At 42.2% G+C, this 14,521-nt stretch overlaps 1 protein-coding gene across 4 annotated transcripts in view; it reads right to left on the bottom strand.

The window, feature by feature from the left end:
* Nucleotides 1-319: 319 nt before the first annotated feature.
* FAM107B (family with sequence similarity 107 member B) overlaps nucleotides 320-14,521 on the bottom strand; it is a 75,435-nt gene continuing 61,233 nt past the window's right edge. For all 4 annotated transcript variants that reach the window (XM_032880942.1, XM_032880945.1, XM_032880941.1 and 1 more), the window contains 3 exons: nucleotides 12,587-12,770; nucleotides 2,610-2,760; nucleotides 320-1,609 (listed from right to left, as the gene is read on the bottom strand). In XM_032880942.1, coding sequence (XP_032736833.1) covers nucleotides 1,493-1,609; nucleotides 2,610-2,760; nucleotides 12,587-12,714 — 396 coding nt within the window. In that variant the 5' untranslated portion in view covers nucleotides 12,715-12,770 and the 3' untranslated portion in view covers nucleotides 320-1,492. The remainder of the gene's footprint in view (nucleotides 1,610-2,609; nucleotides 2,761-12,586; nucleotides 12,771-14,521) is intronic.

The following is a 14,521-nucleotide window of genomic DNA, read 5'->3' as shown; positions in this document are numbered from 1 at the left end:
AAAGCTCGGGATCCAGTTTTAAAAGAAGTTTAAGATGACTCTTCACTGTAGAAATGATTGGCTGGATCATCTCGATGGATGTTACTGAATCCACATAAATTCCTCCAGATCACCCCAAGTAGAATATACCCCTGCCCATACCAGCAGTAATAAAATGCATTTTGCGTCAGGATTTTGCTACTCGCCTGGGACTTCACTTGGAGTAGCAAGCTGGCTAGCATCCGGAAGCTGCGCAGCCTCTCCCCTCACCTCAGTGCTTCCTGAGAGGCATGACAGGAGTCATCACCGCCAACAGGGCAGTGGAACAATCTTTCTTCACAAGAAAAAAAAAAAAAAAAAAAGGCAAAGCAACATGTGATCTTTAATCTGAAATTTTCAAAACTTGGATTTAATGATACTCAAAATGTACAAATGCTACCAACCTTCCACCTAGGCCTCCTGGAGACCAACCTACATTTGTTTCACATTAAAATACCCAAAGAACTCCTCCTCGCCCAGCTCCCAATGGGAGTGCCCCTCACACTGCTCTCAAAGATTTGCACCCTCTACTTTTGACACTGAAGTTGGGCAATATGGACTAGTTTTTCTTCTCCAACGAACTGGGAGACTGTTTCATATACAAGGACTAGCTCAGCAAGAAATTCAAAAGTGAAACAAAACAGAACAAAACAAAATTCTAACAGTTATCAAAGCAACAGGTGGATTTATATGATGTTCCTTCTCCGAACTGGAATGTCATCATGGAACATTCTAGTATCAGAGAACGCAAAGGAATTAAAATAAGATCAAGATGAACATTTATGTGTTTTTCTGTATCTTTTACATGTATTTGTTTCCACATTTTTATGAATTTTTTTCCGTATTTTTAACCTTCTCACCCTATTTCTGAATCTGAATGTCAACAAGGGTAAAAGCTGTGCTCAATATTAACACTCTTGGGTCTCAATATAACACAGGTCCAAGTGTAATGAAATGAGACAGCTCTGGAGTCTCAAAAGGGACTTTACACATGTTGGGTGTGACAGGTCAAATCCGTCCTATCTGATTTAAATTATCTAACAGAAAACTAAAGGAAAAAACAAAACACATTTTCTTTAGGTTTTAGAAGAAAAAAGGCTCTATGCCCCCATTAAACTTGGATTAGAAGGAAAAACCAAGTAGTGCAACTTTCTAGAATTTATTCCAGTGTCCTCTTTCTTTTTTGCCGTTGTGGGGTTTTTGTTTTTGTTTAAGTCTTTGAACACAGGTTCACTTATCCCAACTTAAGTGCTGGTCAACATCCTTCGTTTGGCGAATAGGAACCGCAACGGTCACAGATCTTTTATCCACCCAGATTGTAGGAAAACCAAAACCAAATCCTTCTTAAAATAACTGTTCTCTGCTGGCTGGGGTTCTCGCCAGGGGCTTCGGCCCTGAGATTAAGCATTGAGGAGGCGCGTGCTCACAGCTTCCCCGCGTGATGGCCCAGGAGCGCCGTCTCCATCGCCGGGGCCTACGACTCCTGCGCTTGGGCCACTTCTTGGCCTGTTCTCCTGAGATTGCCTTTAACCTTCACAAACTCTGGGGCATTTTCTTGTTCTTCTTGCAATTTCTGCTTCTCAAGTTCAAGCTAAATGAAATTCAGAAACAGGAAAATTATTTACATACTGAGAGCCTTTCCAAAATATTCCTTCACTTTCCAAAGTCCCTAACACCTTCTGTTTCCCAGTGGAAGACATTCTCTCCTGGTCTCCATCTTACGTGGATATATGCTCGTCTGCATACGGGCTCTGGGCTCATCCTGTGCGGGAGCAGCAACCCCCTGGTTGGTACTACCAGCAATACCAGAGACGACAAGAACCTGAAATCAAAGCTAAGCAAACAAGCTCCTGAGACCAGGGCATAGTCGGCTCTGCGCTCAGTTTCGGTGAAGTTGAATTTCACTCAATTGCTTGCGCTCCCGACACTCTGCTGTGAGTTCAGGGATATTCCCCAGTTTGGGCTTTGCCTCCTGAATCTCTTCTAAGTCCTCAGTAGAATCCTTGTCTTTACTTTGAATGTATGTTAGCCCATTTGCTGACATTCTGTCTCATACTTTCCTTTTGTGCAATAAACATTTACATCTAATAGGTCTGGCAAATTCTGCTTATTCCAACAGCCTTATTTCTTAGAACAGAAAAGATAACTTTTGAGATGAGTCAAACAGAGAAAGACAAATACTGCATGATCTCTCTCATATGTGGAATCTAAAAAAACCCCAAAATTATAAAAGCAGAGAGTAAAACGGTGGCTCCCAGGGGCTGGGGAGATGGGAGAGATGCTGTTTAAGGGTATGTACTTGCAGCCAGTAGATGCAGAAGTCCTGGAGACCCAACACACAGAACAGTGATTACAGTCAACAAAACTACTATGGACATCCAACTTGCTGAGTAACTAGATCTTCACTGTTCCCAGCACCAGGAGAAATGCAGCTCTGTGATATGACAGAAGTGTTAGCTAAGCCTCAGGGCCAAACATACCTCAGTAAAAATGTACCAAGTCAACACGCTGTGTGCCTTAAATTTACACAATACTGAATGTCAGATTTATCTCAATAAAGGAAAAAACCTTTTCATCCCCATTACTCTTACCTGCTCCAGCTTCTGTTGCCGTTTTAATAGCTCTATTTCCAAGTCAGATTTCTTCTTTTGTGCTTCTTCTTCTTTCTGCTTTATTACTTGATCTCGTTTTCTCTTTTCCATTACTTTCTGCAATTCTGGCTTATTTTGAGGGGCAAGACCCCTGCAAAGAAAAAAAAGAAAGAAAGAAAGAACAAACTTAGAAAGTCTTAATCTAAAAAAAAAGAAAAGAGAAGAAAACAAAGTTTTAATCCAATGGACACACCCTTCATAAACAAGTCTACTGAATTAGCATTACTGTGATGCCTACTACCAGTTAGTCAACACTGGCGGTACCAGAAATTCATGAGCATGAAAGAAAGGGCAAGAACAACTTCCAAGAGTAAGCAAAATCCACTCATTCAATAAAAATGTATTGAGCACCTACTGTGTGCCAGATACTAGCCTATGCAAAGGTTAGTGAGAATGGTTTGGGATGGGGAAGGTTGGAACAGCATGCTCATTCAGTGGGTATTATGATCACTCATGATGATGACAGAGATGGAGAAGAAGATGGCGGAGATGGAGATGATGGAGAAGATGGAGATGACAGAGATGGAGAGGCCAGAGATGGTGGAGATGGTGATGATGGAGATGCCCAGAGTATGAAGTGCCTCCACATGAAGTTTTAGGGGAGGCTTCCCAAGATGGAGCCCCCAATCCCATGTACTGAAAGTAGCCAGAGACAGGCTAGCACAGAAATTTAAATAGCAAAATGGCCCTGGACACCTCTTCCAAAATTCTCAGATTTGTCAGAGGGCTCTTGAATATGTGCAGGTACATCTGAGATGTCATCAGCTCCCGGGGGTGCATGGCCACGGGGATCTTTGCTCCCAAGACTCCCAGTGCTCCTTGCAGTGGGACCACTCTGGATGTGTAGTTTACTACTGATGATGGACGGACATCAGGCTGCGGGGAAGGTCTACATTTCTGACAGAGAAATAAGGCTGCCATCTCTTCAGATGGGCAGAAACAAAACCAAAACTTAGACCATTCACTAGCAACCCTCCACCCAGAATCTCTGGGGTAATTCAAGGGCATCTCCTTAGATGGAATGTCTATGTTTAACTGTTAGGTAGGACACTCCTTGTCTCTAGTTTTCTACCATTTCCTCAAGACTTCTCTATCCAGGCTTTCAAGGTGTTGGCTTCACCAGCCTACCTTCTCCTATCTTTCCTTTCTCTGTAGCAAGTCTCCACTAGCTCTAAGTCATCTCAACTTGATACTAACATTTACTAAGAGCTTTTAAAATAAAAATGAAACCATAAAATAGGAAGAACACTGTCAGTTTCCGACAACACAGGGCTTAAGTGACAGTGTGCGTAGTCACTCTCACGCATCCACATACGTGCACACTTGACCCAACAGGGACTCAGGCTTTTCTGGGCAGCAAGAGGGGCCCTGATGAATCCACCATACTGAGATAGGTCCAGGCACTTCCCCATGCACCTTCTGGTCCTGCTGATGGTGACTGCTAGTCTGTAAATCAGGAATGTCTACCTGAATGGTTGTTCTCTAAACTATGTCAATCAGCCAATGTGTCTCAGCATCTAGGAGTCATCAGAGTAACCGTTAAATCTAACAACAATTTCTGAAGTGTATGCTCTCAGCAACACACTCATCTCAATGTTCTTTCAAGCTCACACTATCACATCTGTGAATGAATTCTCAATTTCACACTTCTTCATCTAACTATAATTTTTAGAAATTTGGCATCTCTTCTATCTAAATCACCAATTTTTCAGAGTTGTGGTTTACAGACCAAAGATCAGTATATTCCATCACTACAGATAAAGGATAGTCAAAATAACATACACGTCTCCACTTTCCCAATTTTATACAAAAGCAGAACTTTTGATAAAAAAAGGAGAAAAATACTAAAATTCATTCCAATAAAGGAGGCAAAAGACATGTGTAACTTTTATAATTTATTTACAGTTTGTTTTGCAGTTACTAAGTTCTTAGATGTCGACAGAAGTATGGACAGACGATTCTGGAAATTAAATATTACATGCAATAAAAACTGCTTATGGTACTTTGCTCACAACAAATGTAGGAAAATTTGTTTGTAAATAATCTGAGTGAAGACCTGCTTAGTTTCATGATTATTAAAATGCCTCAGTATGATACAACAGACAGAATTAAGGGATTTAAATTTGAGGATTAAGAATTTAGCTATCTGCATCATTTAAATTTCAAACATTTTCCTTTCCCTTTATTTCACTGACAAAATTAACCTCAATGGTTATTAAATTCTCCCGGATTATGCAAAGGCTGCTGAACAAACTTTGATGTATGAACATTAAGCTGACGTTCTGTTGCAGCCTATGAATGGGTTTAAGTAATATCCAGTATTCATTTTCTAGTCAAAGATTTCACACAATGGTGGCAGTAAGAAAAAATACTTAGTCACAGAAGGCTCAGGAAAATGGTGCTTATCTGATAAATGCTCTGCACTTACAGCAGTCAAAAAGTCATACAAATTTTGTTAATATTTTATCACAGCAGATCACTTCACTTTCTGTGCTGAATGGAAAAAGTCAAGCACTGCCCATTTGATTCTGAGTCAAAAACTGGACCAGATTACAGAGAGAGTGTCCAAAGACAGAAACGAGCCTCTCCAAATCTCCTAAAGACTACAGTGTCATTCTGTGCGTGGTTAATAGTTGATTTGCTTTAATCAATTGTGACATATATAATTAACAAGTACTTGCAATTCCTTTATGACTGATAGGTGCTCAAGTCCTGGTGGCTTTGAACTGCTCAGCACCAACAGTTATTTCTGAGTCTGCTTCCTGTGGCTGTGACGTGACAGAAGGCCAAGACAATTTTTTAGAATACATGTCCTAGGGGCACCTGGGTGGCGCACTAGGTCAAGCATCCGACTCTCTCAGTTTTGGCTCAGATTGTGATCTCAGGGTCGTGGGATCGAGTCCAATGTCAGGATCCCCACTCAGCATGGAGTCCATTTAAGTTTCTCTTCCCTTCTCCCTTGCCCCTCCCCCATCTCTAAAATAAATTAATTTTAAAAATATGTGTTCTTTACAGAATAATGGGTTAGGTAACGTATACATATGTAAAATAAAAAGTAAAAGCACACCCAAACTCCTCCTGTTAAACAAATCTTGGGAGCACCACTTACCTTGTATGCTCTCTGTGTGGTCAGAATTGTACCTGGCAGGTAGAGGCCCTGGCTCCATGATGCTTCCCATTCCCACACCCAGAGATAACTAAGAGTCTGGTCTGCGCTCTTCCATACTTTCTACAGCCTTGCAGAGCATGTCCTCATTCTTCCCAACATCTGCCCAAGACCTCACAGTACAGAGGTCCCAAAATTTTCCCATTCCCCTGACAGACATTTAGGTTGTTTCCCATTGTTCCCTGTTAAAAGCAATGAGGCAGTGAACTTCCGTATACATGTACAATTACACTCTTATGTAAATATTTCTGTTGGCTACATTCACAGACGTAGAACCACTGGCTAAGCATCTACACATTTTATATATATATATATATATTTTTTTTTTAATGTGTTTTTTTTTAATTTTATTTTTTATAAACATATTTTTTCCCCCCAGGGGTACAGGTCTGTGAATCTCCAGGTTTACACACTTCACAGCACTCACCAAAGCACATACCCTACCTAATGTCCATAACCCCAACCCCCCTCTCCCAACCCCCCTCCCCCCAGCAACCCTCAGTTTGTTTTGTGAGATTAAGAGTCACTTATGGTTTGTCTCCCTCCCAATCACAACTTGTTTCATTTACTCTTCTCCTACCCCATTAACCCCCCATGTTGCATCTCCTCTCCTTCATATCAGGGAGATCATATGATAGTTGTCTTTCTCCGATTGACTTATTTCGCTAAGCATGATACCCTCTAGTTCCATCCACGTTGTCGCAAATGGCAAGATTTCATTTCTTTTGATGGCTGCATAGTATTCCATTGTATATATATACCACATCTTCTTTATCCATTCGTCTGTTGATGGGACATCTAGGTTCTTTCCATAGTTTGGCTATTGTAGACATTGCTGCTATAAACATTCGGGTGCACGCGCCCCTTCGGATCACTACGTTTGTATCTTTAGGGTAAATACCCAGCAGTGCAATTGCTGGGTCATAGGGTAGTTCTATTTTCAACATTTTGAGGAACCTCCATGCTGTTTTCCAGAGTGGTTGCACCAGCTTGTATTCCCACCAACAGTGTAGGAGGGTTCCCCTTTCTCCGCATCCTCGCCAGCATCTGTCATTTCCGGACTTGTTAATTTTAGCCATTCTGACTGGTGTGAGGTGGTATCTCATTGTGGTTTTGATTTGTATTTCCCTGATGCCCAGTGATGTGGAGCACTTTTTCATGTGTTTGTTGGCCATCTGGATGTCTTCTTTGCAGAAATGTCTGTTCATGTCTTCTGCCCATTTTTTGATTGGATTATTTGTTCTTTGGGTGTTGAGTTTGCTAAGTTCTTTATAGATTCTGGACACTAGCCCTTTATCTGATATGTTGTTTGCAAATATCTTCTCCCATTCTGTCAGGTGTCTTTTGGTTTTGTGAACTGTTTCCTTTGCTGTGCAAAAGCTTTTGATCTTGATAAAATCCCAATAGTTCATTTTTGCCCTTGCTTCCCTTGCCTTTGGCGATGTTCCTAGAAGATGTTGCTGCGGCTGAGGTCGAAGAGGTTGCTGCCTGTGTTCTCCTCAAGGATTTTTTTTTTTTTTTTAAAGATTTTATTTATTTATTTGAGAGAGAGACAGTGAGAGAGAGCATGAGCAAGGAGAAGGTCAGAGAGAGAAGCAGACTCCCTGCGGAGCTGGGAGCCCGATGCGGGACTCGATCCCGGGACTCCAGGATCATGACCTGAGCCGAAGGCAGTCGTCCAACCAACTGAGCCACCCAGGCGTCCCACTCCTCCTCAAGGATTTTGATGGATTCCTTTCTCACATTGAGGTCCTTCATCCATTTTGAGTCTATTTTCGTATGTGGTGTAAGGAAATAATCCAATTTCATTTTTCTGCATGTGGCTGTCCAATTTTCCCAACACCATTTATTGAAGAGGCTGTCTTTTTTCCATTGGACATTCTTTTCTGCTTTGTCGAAGATTAGTTGACCATAGAGTTGAGGGTCTATTTCTGGGCTCTCTATTCTGTTCCATTGATCTATGTGTCTGTTTTTGTGCCAGTACCATGCTGTCTTGATGATGACAGCTTTGTAATAGAGCTTGAAGTCCGGAATTGTGATGCCACCAACTTTGGCTTTCTGTTTCAATATTCCTTTGGCTATTCGCAGTCTTTTCTGGTTCCATATAAATTTTAGGATTATTTGTTCCATTTCTTTGGAAAAAAATGGATGGTACTTTGATAGGAATTGCATTAAATGTGTAGATTGCTTTAGGTAGCATAGACATTTTCACAATATTTATTCTTCCAATCCAGGAGCATGGAACATTTTTCCATTTCTTTGTGTCTTCCTCAATTTACGCATTTTATATTTTGATGGGTATTGCCAAACTGCCCTCCAAAAAAGGCTGCAACAATTTATATTTCCACCATTGGTGATGAAATGTACAGACAACTTTTTTTTTTTTTAATTTTTTTTTAAAGATTTTATTTATTTATTTGATAGACAGAGATCACAAATAGGCAGAGAGGCAAGCAGAGAGAGAGAGGAGAAAGCAGGCTCCCTGCGGAGCAGAGAGCCCGATGCGGGGTTCTATCCCAGGACCCTGAGACCATGACCTGAGCCAAAGGCAGAGGCTTTAACCCACTGAGCCACCGAGGTGTCCCTACAGACAACTTTTAAAGTTGTGTTTTAGATTTCATATAAACCACTGAGTACATCCAGAGGCAGACTGGAAGGGTCTACACTCACTCCACCTCTACCCCAGATGCATAAAGCCCCTAAAGGGGAAATTCCCTCCTCACCTGGGAGCATGTGGAGCCAGAGGCAAGGGCTGGCTCAGACCCTAACAGAACAGCTCCCCTACCCACACAGCCAAACATCTCCTGGCCCAATTTTTTATTTAGGATGGAGGGGGAGGGTTGCATTTGGATTTCAGCCCTTCACCTTTAATCTTGGAATCCTCTGCTGTGGCCTGTCTTATCTACATTTTTGCCTTTAGCCATTTCTACCTGCAGGGATTCTAGATGCAAAGACTTCTAACTCAGTTTCCCGTGTTTTTTCCCACCTGATACAGCAGCAAGTATCTACTGAGGAACTCTATGTTTAGCAAAGCACATAAGATGAAGATCAACTAAAACCACAGGGAAGTAGAAACCACTGACTGGAGGATACAAGCCAAAGAACCAATTTTAGGGATGTGTTTAAGTGACTGGGTATTCTCTAGGTGTGGCCAAAAGTACTCATTGTAGAGAAGACAGAATCCCTGTAAGTTATTTGGGAATACCCCTATATTTTTAAGACTTCCTGAATGCTCATCTTTCAACTACAAAAAATAATGCCTCTTGAAATAATGTCACTGGGAACACCTACAGAACCGAAGAACCTGACTGACGGTCCTCATAATCAGACCTAATAGCAGACTGCAACCAGCTCAAAATGTAAAGACTTTTAATTTGAAACTAACCAGTGACTCTGCTTTTATCTTATGATCTCTAAAATAGCACAGGGAGGGAAAACTGAATGGGAAGAAATCAGAGAGGGAGACAAATCATGAGAGACTCTGGAGTCCAAAACCAAACTGAGGGTTACAGAAGGATGAGGGGTCCGGGGAGGGAGTAACAGGGGGTGGGGGAAGGGCACATATGGTGATGAGCGCTGGGTGTTATATGCAACTAATGAATCATTAAACACTACATCAAAAACTAATGATGTATTATATGTTGGCTAATTGAACATACTACAAAAAATAATAAAAATAAAATGTAACCTGAAAAGTTCTGTGAAACAACTGCTCCAGGGCTTTGAGCCAAATTTGTGTCTCTGTAGAGCAAAGGTACAGGGCTCCACAGAACACTCGCGTAGTGTGGATCTCACTGCTGTCTCCCTCGCTTTTCTCTGCTTTTTTTCTGACTGATTTTATTACTCTACTTGACTTATCTGTATGAACTACCTTTAATTTTATGTTTATTCTCTGAGTTTTCTCTTATTTACATGTCAAATAAGGGTGACCCCAAGATAACACACACTGGGTTACTGGAAAGATCACTGGATAAGATAAAATACGAGAAGGCCCTTTACGAATTGTAGAAAAGCAAGCAGACTTTTGTTACGATACAAACCAGTAATCAAGTACAATTATCCTTTAACCAAACATATTATCCATGTGAAACTTCCTGTCATTTGGCACAAAAATTTAGAAATAAAAACCCCACAGTCCTTAGCAAGTATATACAATGGAAGACGAATAAAAAAAAAAAACTGTTGGAGAGGTTTCACTTCACAAACCGGGTGTATTTCTAACGACAGGACTGTACCAAATTAAGACCTTATTTGAAAGACCCGAAAATATAGGATGAGATATATTCATTTGATTTTTGAAACCTTCCTTCTTCCTGCCTTTTCTTTCTTTTGCCCTTTAGGGAAAAAGAGGGAAAAGCAATGGGGATTTCCTGACGATGCTCCATGGGAAGTGGAACATGGATGGGACTAATAAGCATTTATTATACAGCAGTCATTTTAGTAGGTATTCATATATGTTATTATTTAAGTTTTAGAAGAAGGATATCTTTATCTCCCACTTTATAGATGAAGACACATATCTCAGGAAGGGGGAACTTTTCCAAGGTCAGAAAGGTAGGTGAAGTTAAAAGGCAAATGTGGATTTAAATGATTTCCTCTAACCTCAAAGGACATCCTTTCTACACTATAGTACTCAAGGGAACAGAGCATTCTCCAAAATTATTTGAGCTGAGCCTAACTAAAGAGTCAACTGTGTAATAAATAAAGAAATCATGGGCCAGAGAAAAATCAGACAGAAGGGGGTCCATTTTCACAGAGTGGCTATTCTAGAAAATCTGGCAACAGATTCAATTATACAAACCTGTATGTTTTAGAGAGATATAACCCGGGGTGCTAAATATATTTTTGTAGCCTGTAATTCAGAGAACAGTTGTTCTGCCAATTTTGGTTTTTACCTTCGCTTCTATTCTGACTTGGAGCCTTTTCATAGATATAATAGGAAAACAAACAACAAAACCCAGTTTGAGCTAGAATGTCCCTCAGAGATGTCCCCTACTCCCATTTTACAGATAAGGGAACGGAGGTCCATGAATGAAAAGACAATCAGGAAACTAGTTAGTGGTGATTGCTACACTCTTTTGGAGTGCATCAAACATCCTTTTTTTTTTTTTTTTTTTTTTTAAAGATCTTATTTATTTGTCAGAGTGAGAGAGAATGAGCACACAAGCAGGGGGAGTGGCAGGCAGAGGGAGAAGCAGGCTCCCTGATGAGGAAAGAGCCTGATGTGGGACTCAATCCCAGGACCCTAGGATCACACCTGAGCCAAAGGCAGATACTTAACTGACTGAGCCACCCGGGCATCCCTATACCAAACTTTTGATCTTCCTAACAAAAGGCAGGAATCATTTCCCAGCCAAGACTGCCTCAAATTCTGTGGCCCTGTTTAGGAATGTACATGTTCCTGTTTTGCTTTGGTCACAATGATACCAAATCTATATATATCTTTTATGTGACAAAGACAGTTAGAAGCTAAGCACTTATCCAGAAGGGATCAAACTTGCATTCAATTTAAGCAGCATGAATCCAATGGTACACTAGTGCATGGTGGTAACAAAAAGGGAGGAAGGCACATTCCTAGCCTGGAGGAAGGGTAGAGTCACACTGAATTCCTCAACAGGAGTTATGAGTTCTGGCAGGGGTGCACTGGGGAAGAAGGACTGCCTCCTCATCACGTCTAAAATTAGGCCTTCCCTCGAAAAAATGAGCCTACTGTTTAACTTGGTCTATATACCCTTCAGTGTAATGAGAGCTAACAAGGTCTTGGTAAGGAGTTGGGTGATGACCAACCTGTGGTCCCACAATTCAGATCAACAGTTTCATTCTGCAGAACTGGGGATAGTTCTAAGGGGAGCTTACTAGGTCTTTAAATAATATAAGTAACTTTGTGTCCTAATGAATAAAAGTAACTTTGCATCCTCAGCTTTCCTAGTCACCTGGCTCTGCCCAAAATCACTTAAAAAGCAGACTACATCAACCCAACATCCAAAAATTTTTATGGTACATATGGAGCTAACAAATAGTTTACAAAGAATTTAAAAAGGTAGGGTGCCTGGGTGGCTTAGTCACTAAGCATCTGCCTTTGGCTTGGGTCATGATCCTAGGGTCTTGGGATCGAGCCCCGCATCAGGCTCCCTGCTCCACAGGGAACCTGCTTCTCCCTCTCCCACTCCTTCTGCTGTGTTGCTTCTCTTGCTGTGTCTCTGTCTCTCCCTGTCAAATAAATAAATCCAATCTTTAAAAAAAAAAAAAAAGAAGATAAAAAAGGTAAATGTTTTCTCCCCTCAGAAAAAATAATAAAAATGATCATAGTAATAATTTTAAATGTTACTTTTAAAAAAAGAGGGCTTTTGTCTAAGTTGCAGTAGTTCTAGAGACTTCTTCCTGCCACTCACAAATGCAGGCTGTATTTACCTTGGATTCCCACAATTCCCCAAACATAAGAGGAAAATTCAAAATTTTCACAAATTCAAGAAAGAATGTATTTCTTTTCAACTTAGGATACTCTCTTTCATCCTTAATCGACGCCTTCCAACCAAATTCCATAATCCATGTCCACTTGAGAAGGGGACACGCTCTATTGCCCACGGCGTAAGAGCGGTAGTGGCGGCTGTGCCTGCATGACCTGACTTCATGGAGGGATGCCTGGCTCATACTAGAAGGAATAAGGCAGCCTTAAATACAGTCAAGAAAAGAAAAAAATCTCTTAAATCAAAGTCCCCAAAGGAAAACTTGGCTCAAGAAACCACTGTACCTTTTTTGATTCATGAGAAGTTCTCTGTGAAGATCCTGATGGTTGCGGGATGTTTTGACAGGATTGACCAGTTTCTGAGGCCTAATTAGTTCAGGATTGTCATCTTCTATGTAGTCTGGCTCAGCCATGATGTTTCTTGGAATGAGATATGCGTCCTTAAGTTCAGTATCCTCAGATGGGCCGTCTGAAATGGAAAGATGAAAACATCTATAGGCTTTTCTGTGGAGACGTCTCGCACGGTACGGCGCGCAACGACATGCGATCCTCCTGGGCCCACTTCACTACTTCATTTAAAGCTTTGTGGGGAGAGTCCAAGAGAGAGAAGAATGGCCTTGTTATTCTGGGCGGCCCATAACTAAAGCAAAGGGATCCCGTAACCGGACTCTGGTCACTACTCCTCACACCTTGAGTTTCAGGTCACACACGGTGCGGCCCACCAACGTGTCTAAAGACCAACTTAAGCCCATTACAAGCATCTCAGGCACCAGACCGAGGTCCTTCACTGCTTCTTCCAGCACCCCCCCCCACCGCAAATGTATACACACTGGCAGTGTGCGGCGCCCTGACCTCCCTCATCATCGGGAGGCTTCTAGAGCACACAGCACTGTTCCTCATGCAGCTCTGGCTGGGGTCTCCCTCCCCTTACGTGAGCACCCGGCTCACATCTCCCCCTTCAAACGTCAGCTCCTCAGAGAGGTCTGACCTCTCACCACCTTGCTTACGCCTGCAATCCCACCCCCAGCCCTTCCCTGCTTTATCTTGACTGCTGATGTTGCTTATTTGCTACTGGCTCCCTAAAGCACATGCTCCTGAGGGCAAGACTTTCGTCCTATCCCTTCTCCAGCTGCCCTGGAACAGTGTCAAGAAGGAAGGAAGTTCCAGGAGGGAAGAAAGAGGGAGGAGGATGGGGGGATACCTTGTAACAAGAGCCTAACCGCACAAGGATTTTAGCAGGGAGGACAGGCAGTCACTGGAGCACAGCAGAAGAAAACCTGATGAAGTGCCCGAGCAGAGTCCCATAGCCTTTCTGGGCCCAGACTCCAGATCAGTAAAGTGAAACAGATGACAATCTCTATGGTCCCCTCCCCCATGTTCAATTCTAGTTGTTGATTATATAATTCAAGTGTAGGTGTCCTCCCACCAAGAGATGCACCCGGACAGCAGCGCATCACCCCTGTAACTATCAGGGGGCAGTATGCAGCACAGTGGGCACATCGTGAATATATGTAATATTTAATCAGAAAGGACACACTCAATGAGGGCCAGAGCTGGGAGGAAGCAGGCTGACTAAGCGTTGTGCTGGAAACCGCCCGCAGGTCCATCTGGCTGGCACCCAACTGCCGTAGACCCCCTAGGCTCTTCTCTTGCAGATGACCTTCAAATCCTATTCCCCTGCCCCCAAAACCAATCTGACCAATATTTCAAGATAATTAACATGCCATTTTACGCTTCCCTATCCCTGTATGATGACTTTGTTTCCCAAAGCAAAAATGAGATGCAGAGCCTGACTATGGCAGAGTATCTAACACTAAGATTTCCTCTCAAAGTCCAGAGAACACGCTTACTAATTCTCTGGCCAGTTTTATGGCCCTAAATGGAAGAGTGATCACAGAACAGGGCAAGGTAGGGAGGGAGACCCACGTGTGAGTGGGCTCACACCCAGCACTGTCCGCAAGGACATCAAGATAATAATCACCGCCGTGCCCTCATAGCCCAGCAGTGGCGTACACGTATTCCTGTCACGAAACACATCCTAACACAGAATAACCATAGCTTTCTGTCTGTTCTCTCCAAGAGCTAGACCCACTACTTTACAGTTTCAAATCCCCAAGTCCAGCAAAGTGATCGGCACATGGTAGAAGCTGAATAAATGTTGAACTCAATCAAATCTGGTCTAAACTGAAAATGTGGAGATGTCCTCCAGAAATAAGCTCA

Source organism: Lontra canadensis, unplaced genomic scaffold, assembly GCF_010015895.1.
Source record: "Lontra canadensis isolate GAN:19392208 unplaced genomic scaffold, GSC_riverotter_1.0 scaffold72, whole genome shotgun sequence".
NCBI classification, from domain to species: Eukaryota; Metazoa; Chordata; class Mammalia; order Carnivora; family Mustelidae; genus Lontra; species Lontra canadensis.
The sequence above is the reverse complement of the archived record's forward strand: the minus strand, read 5'-3'. Positions and strand labels throughout refer to the sequence as shown.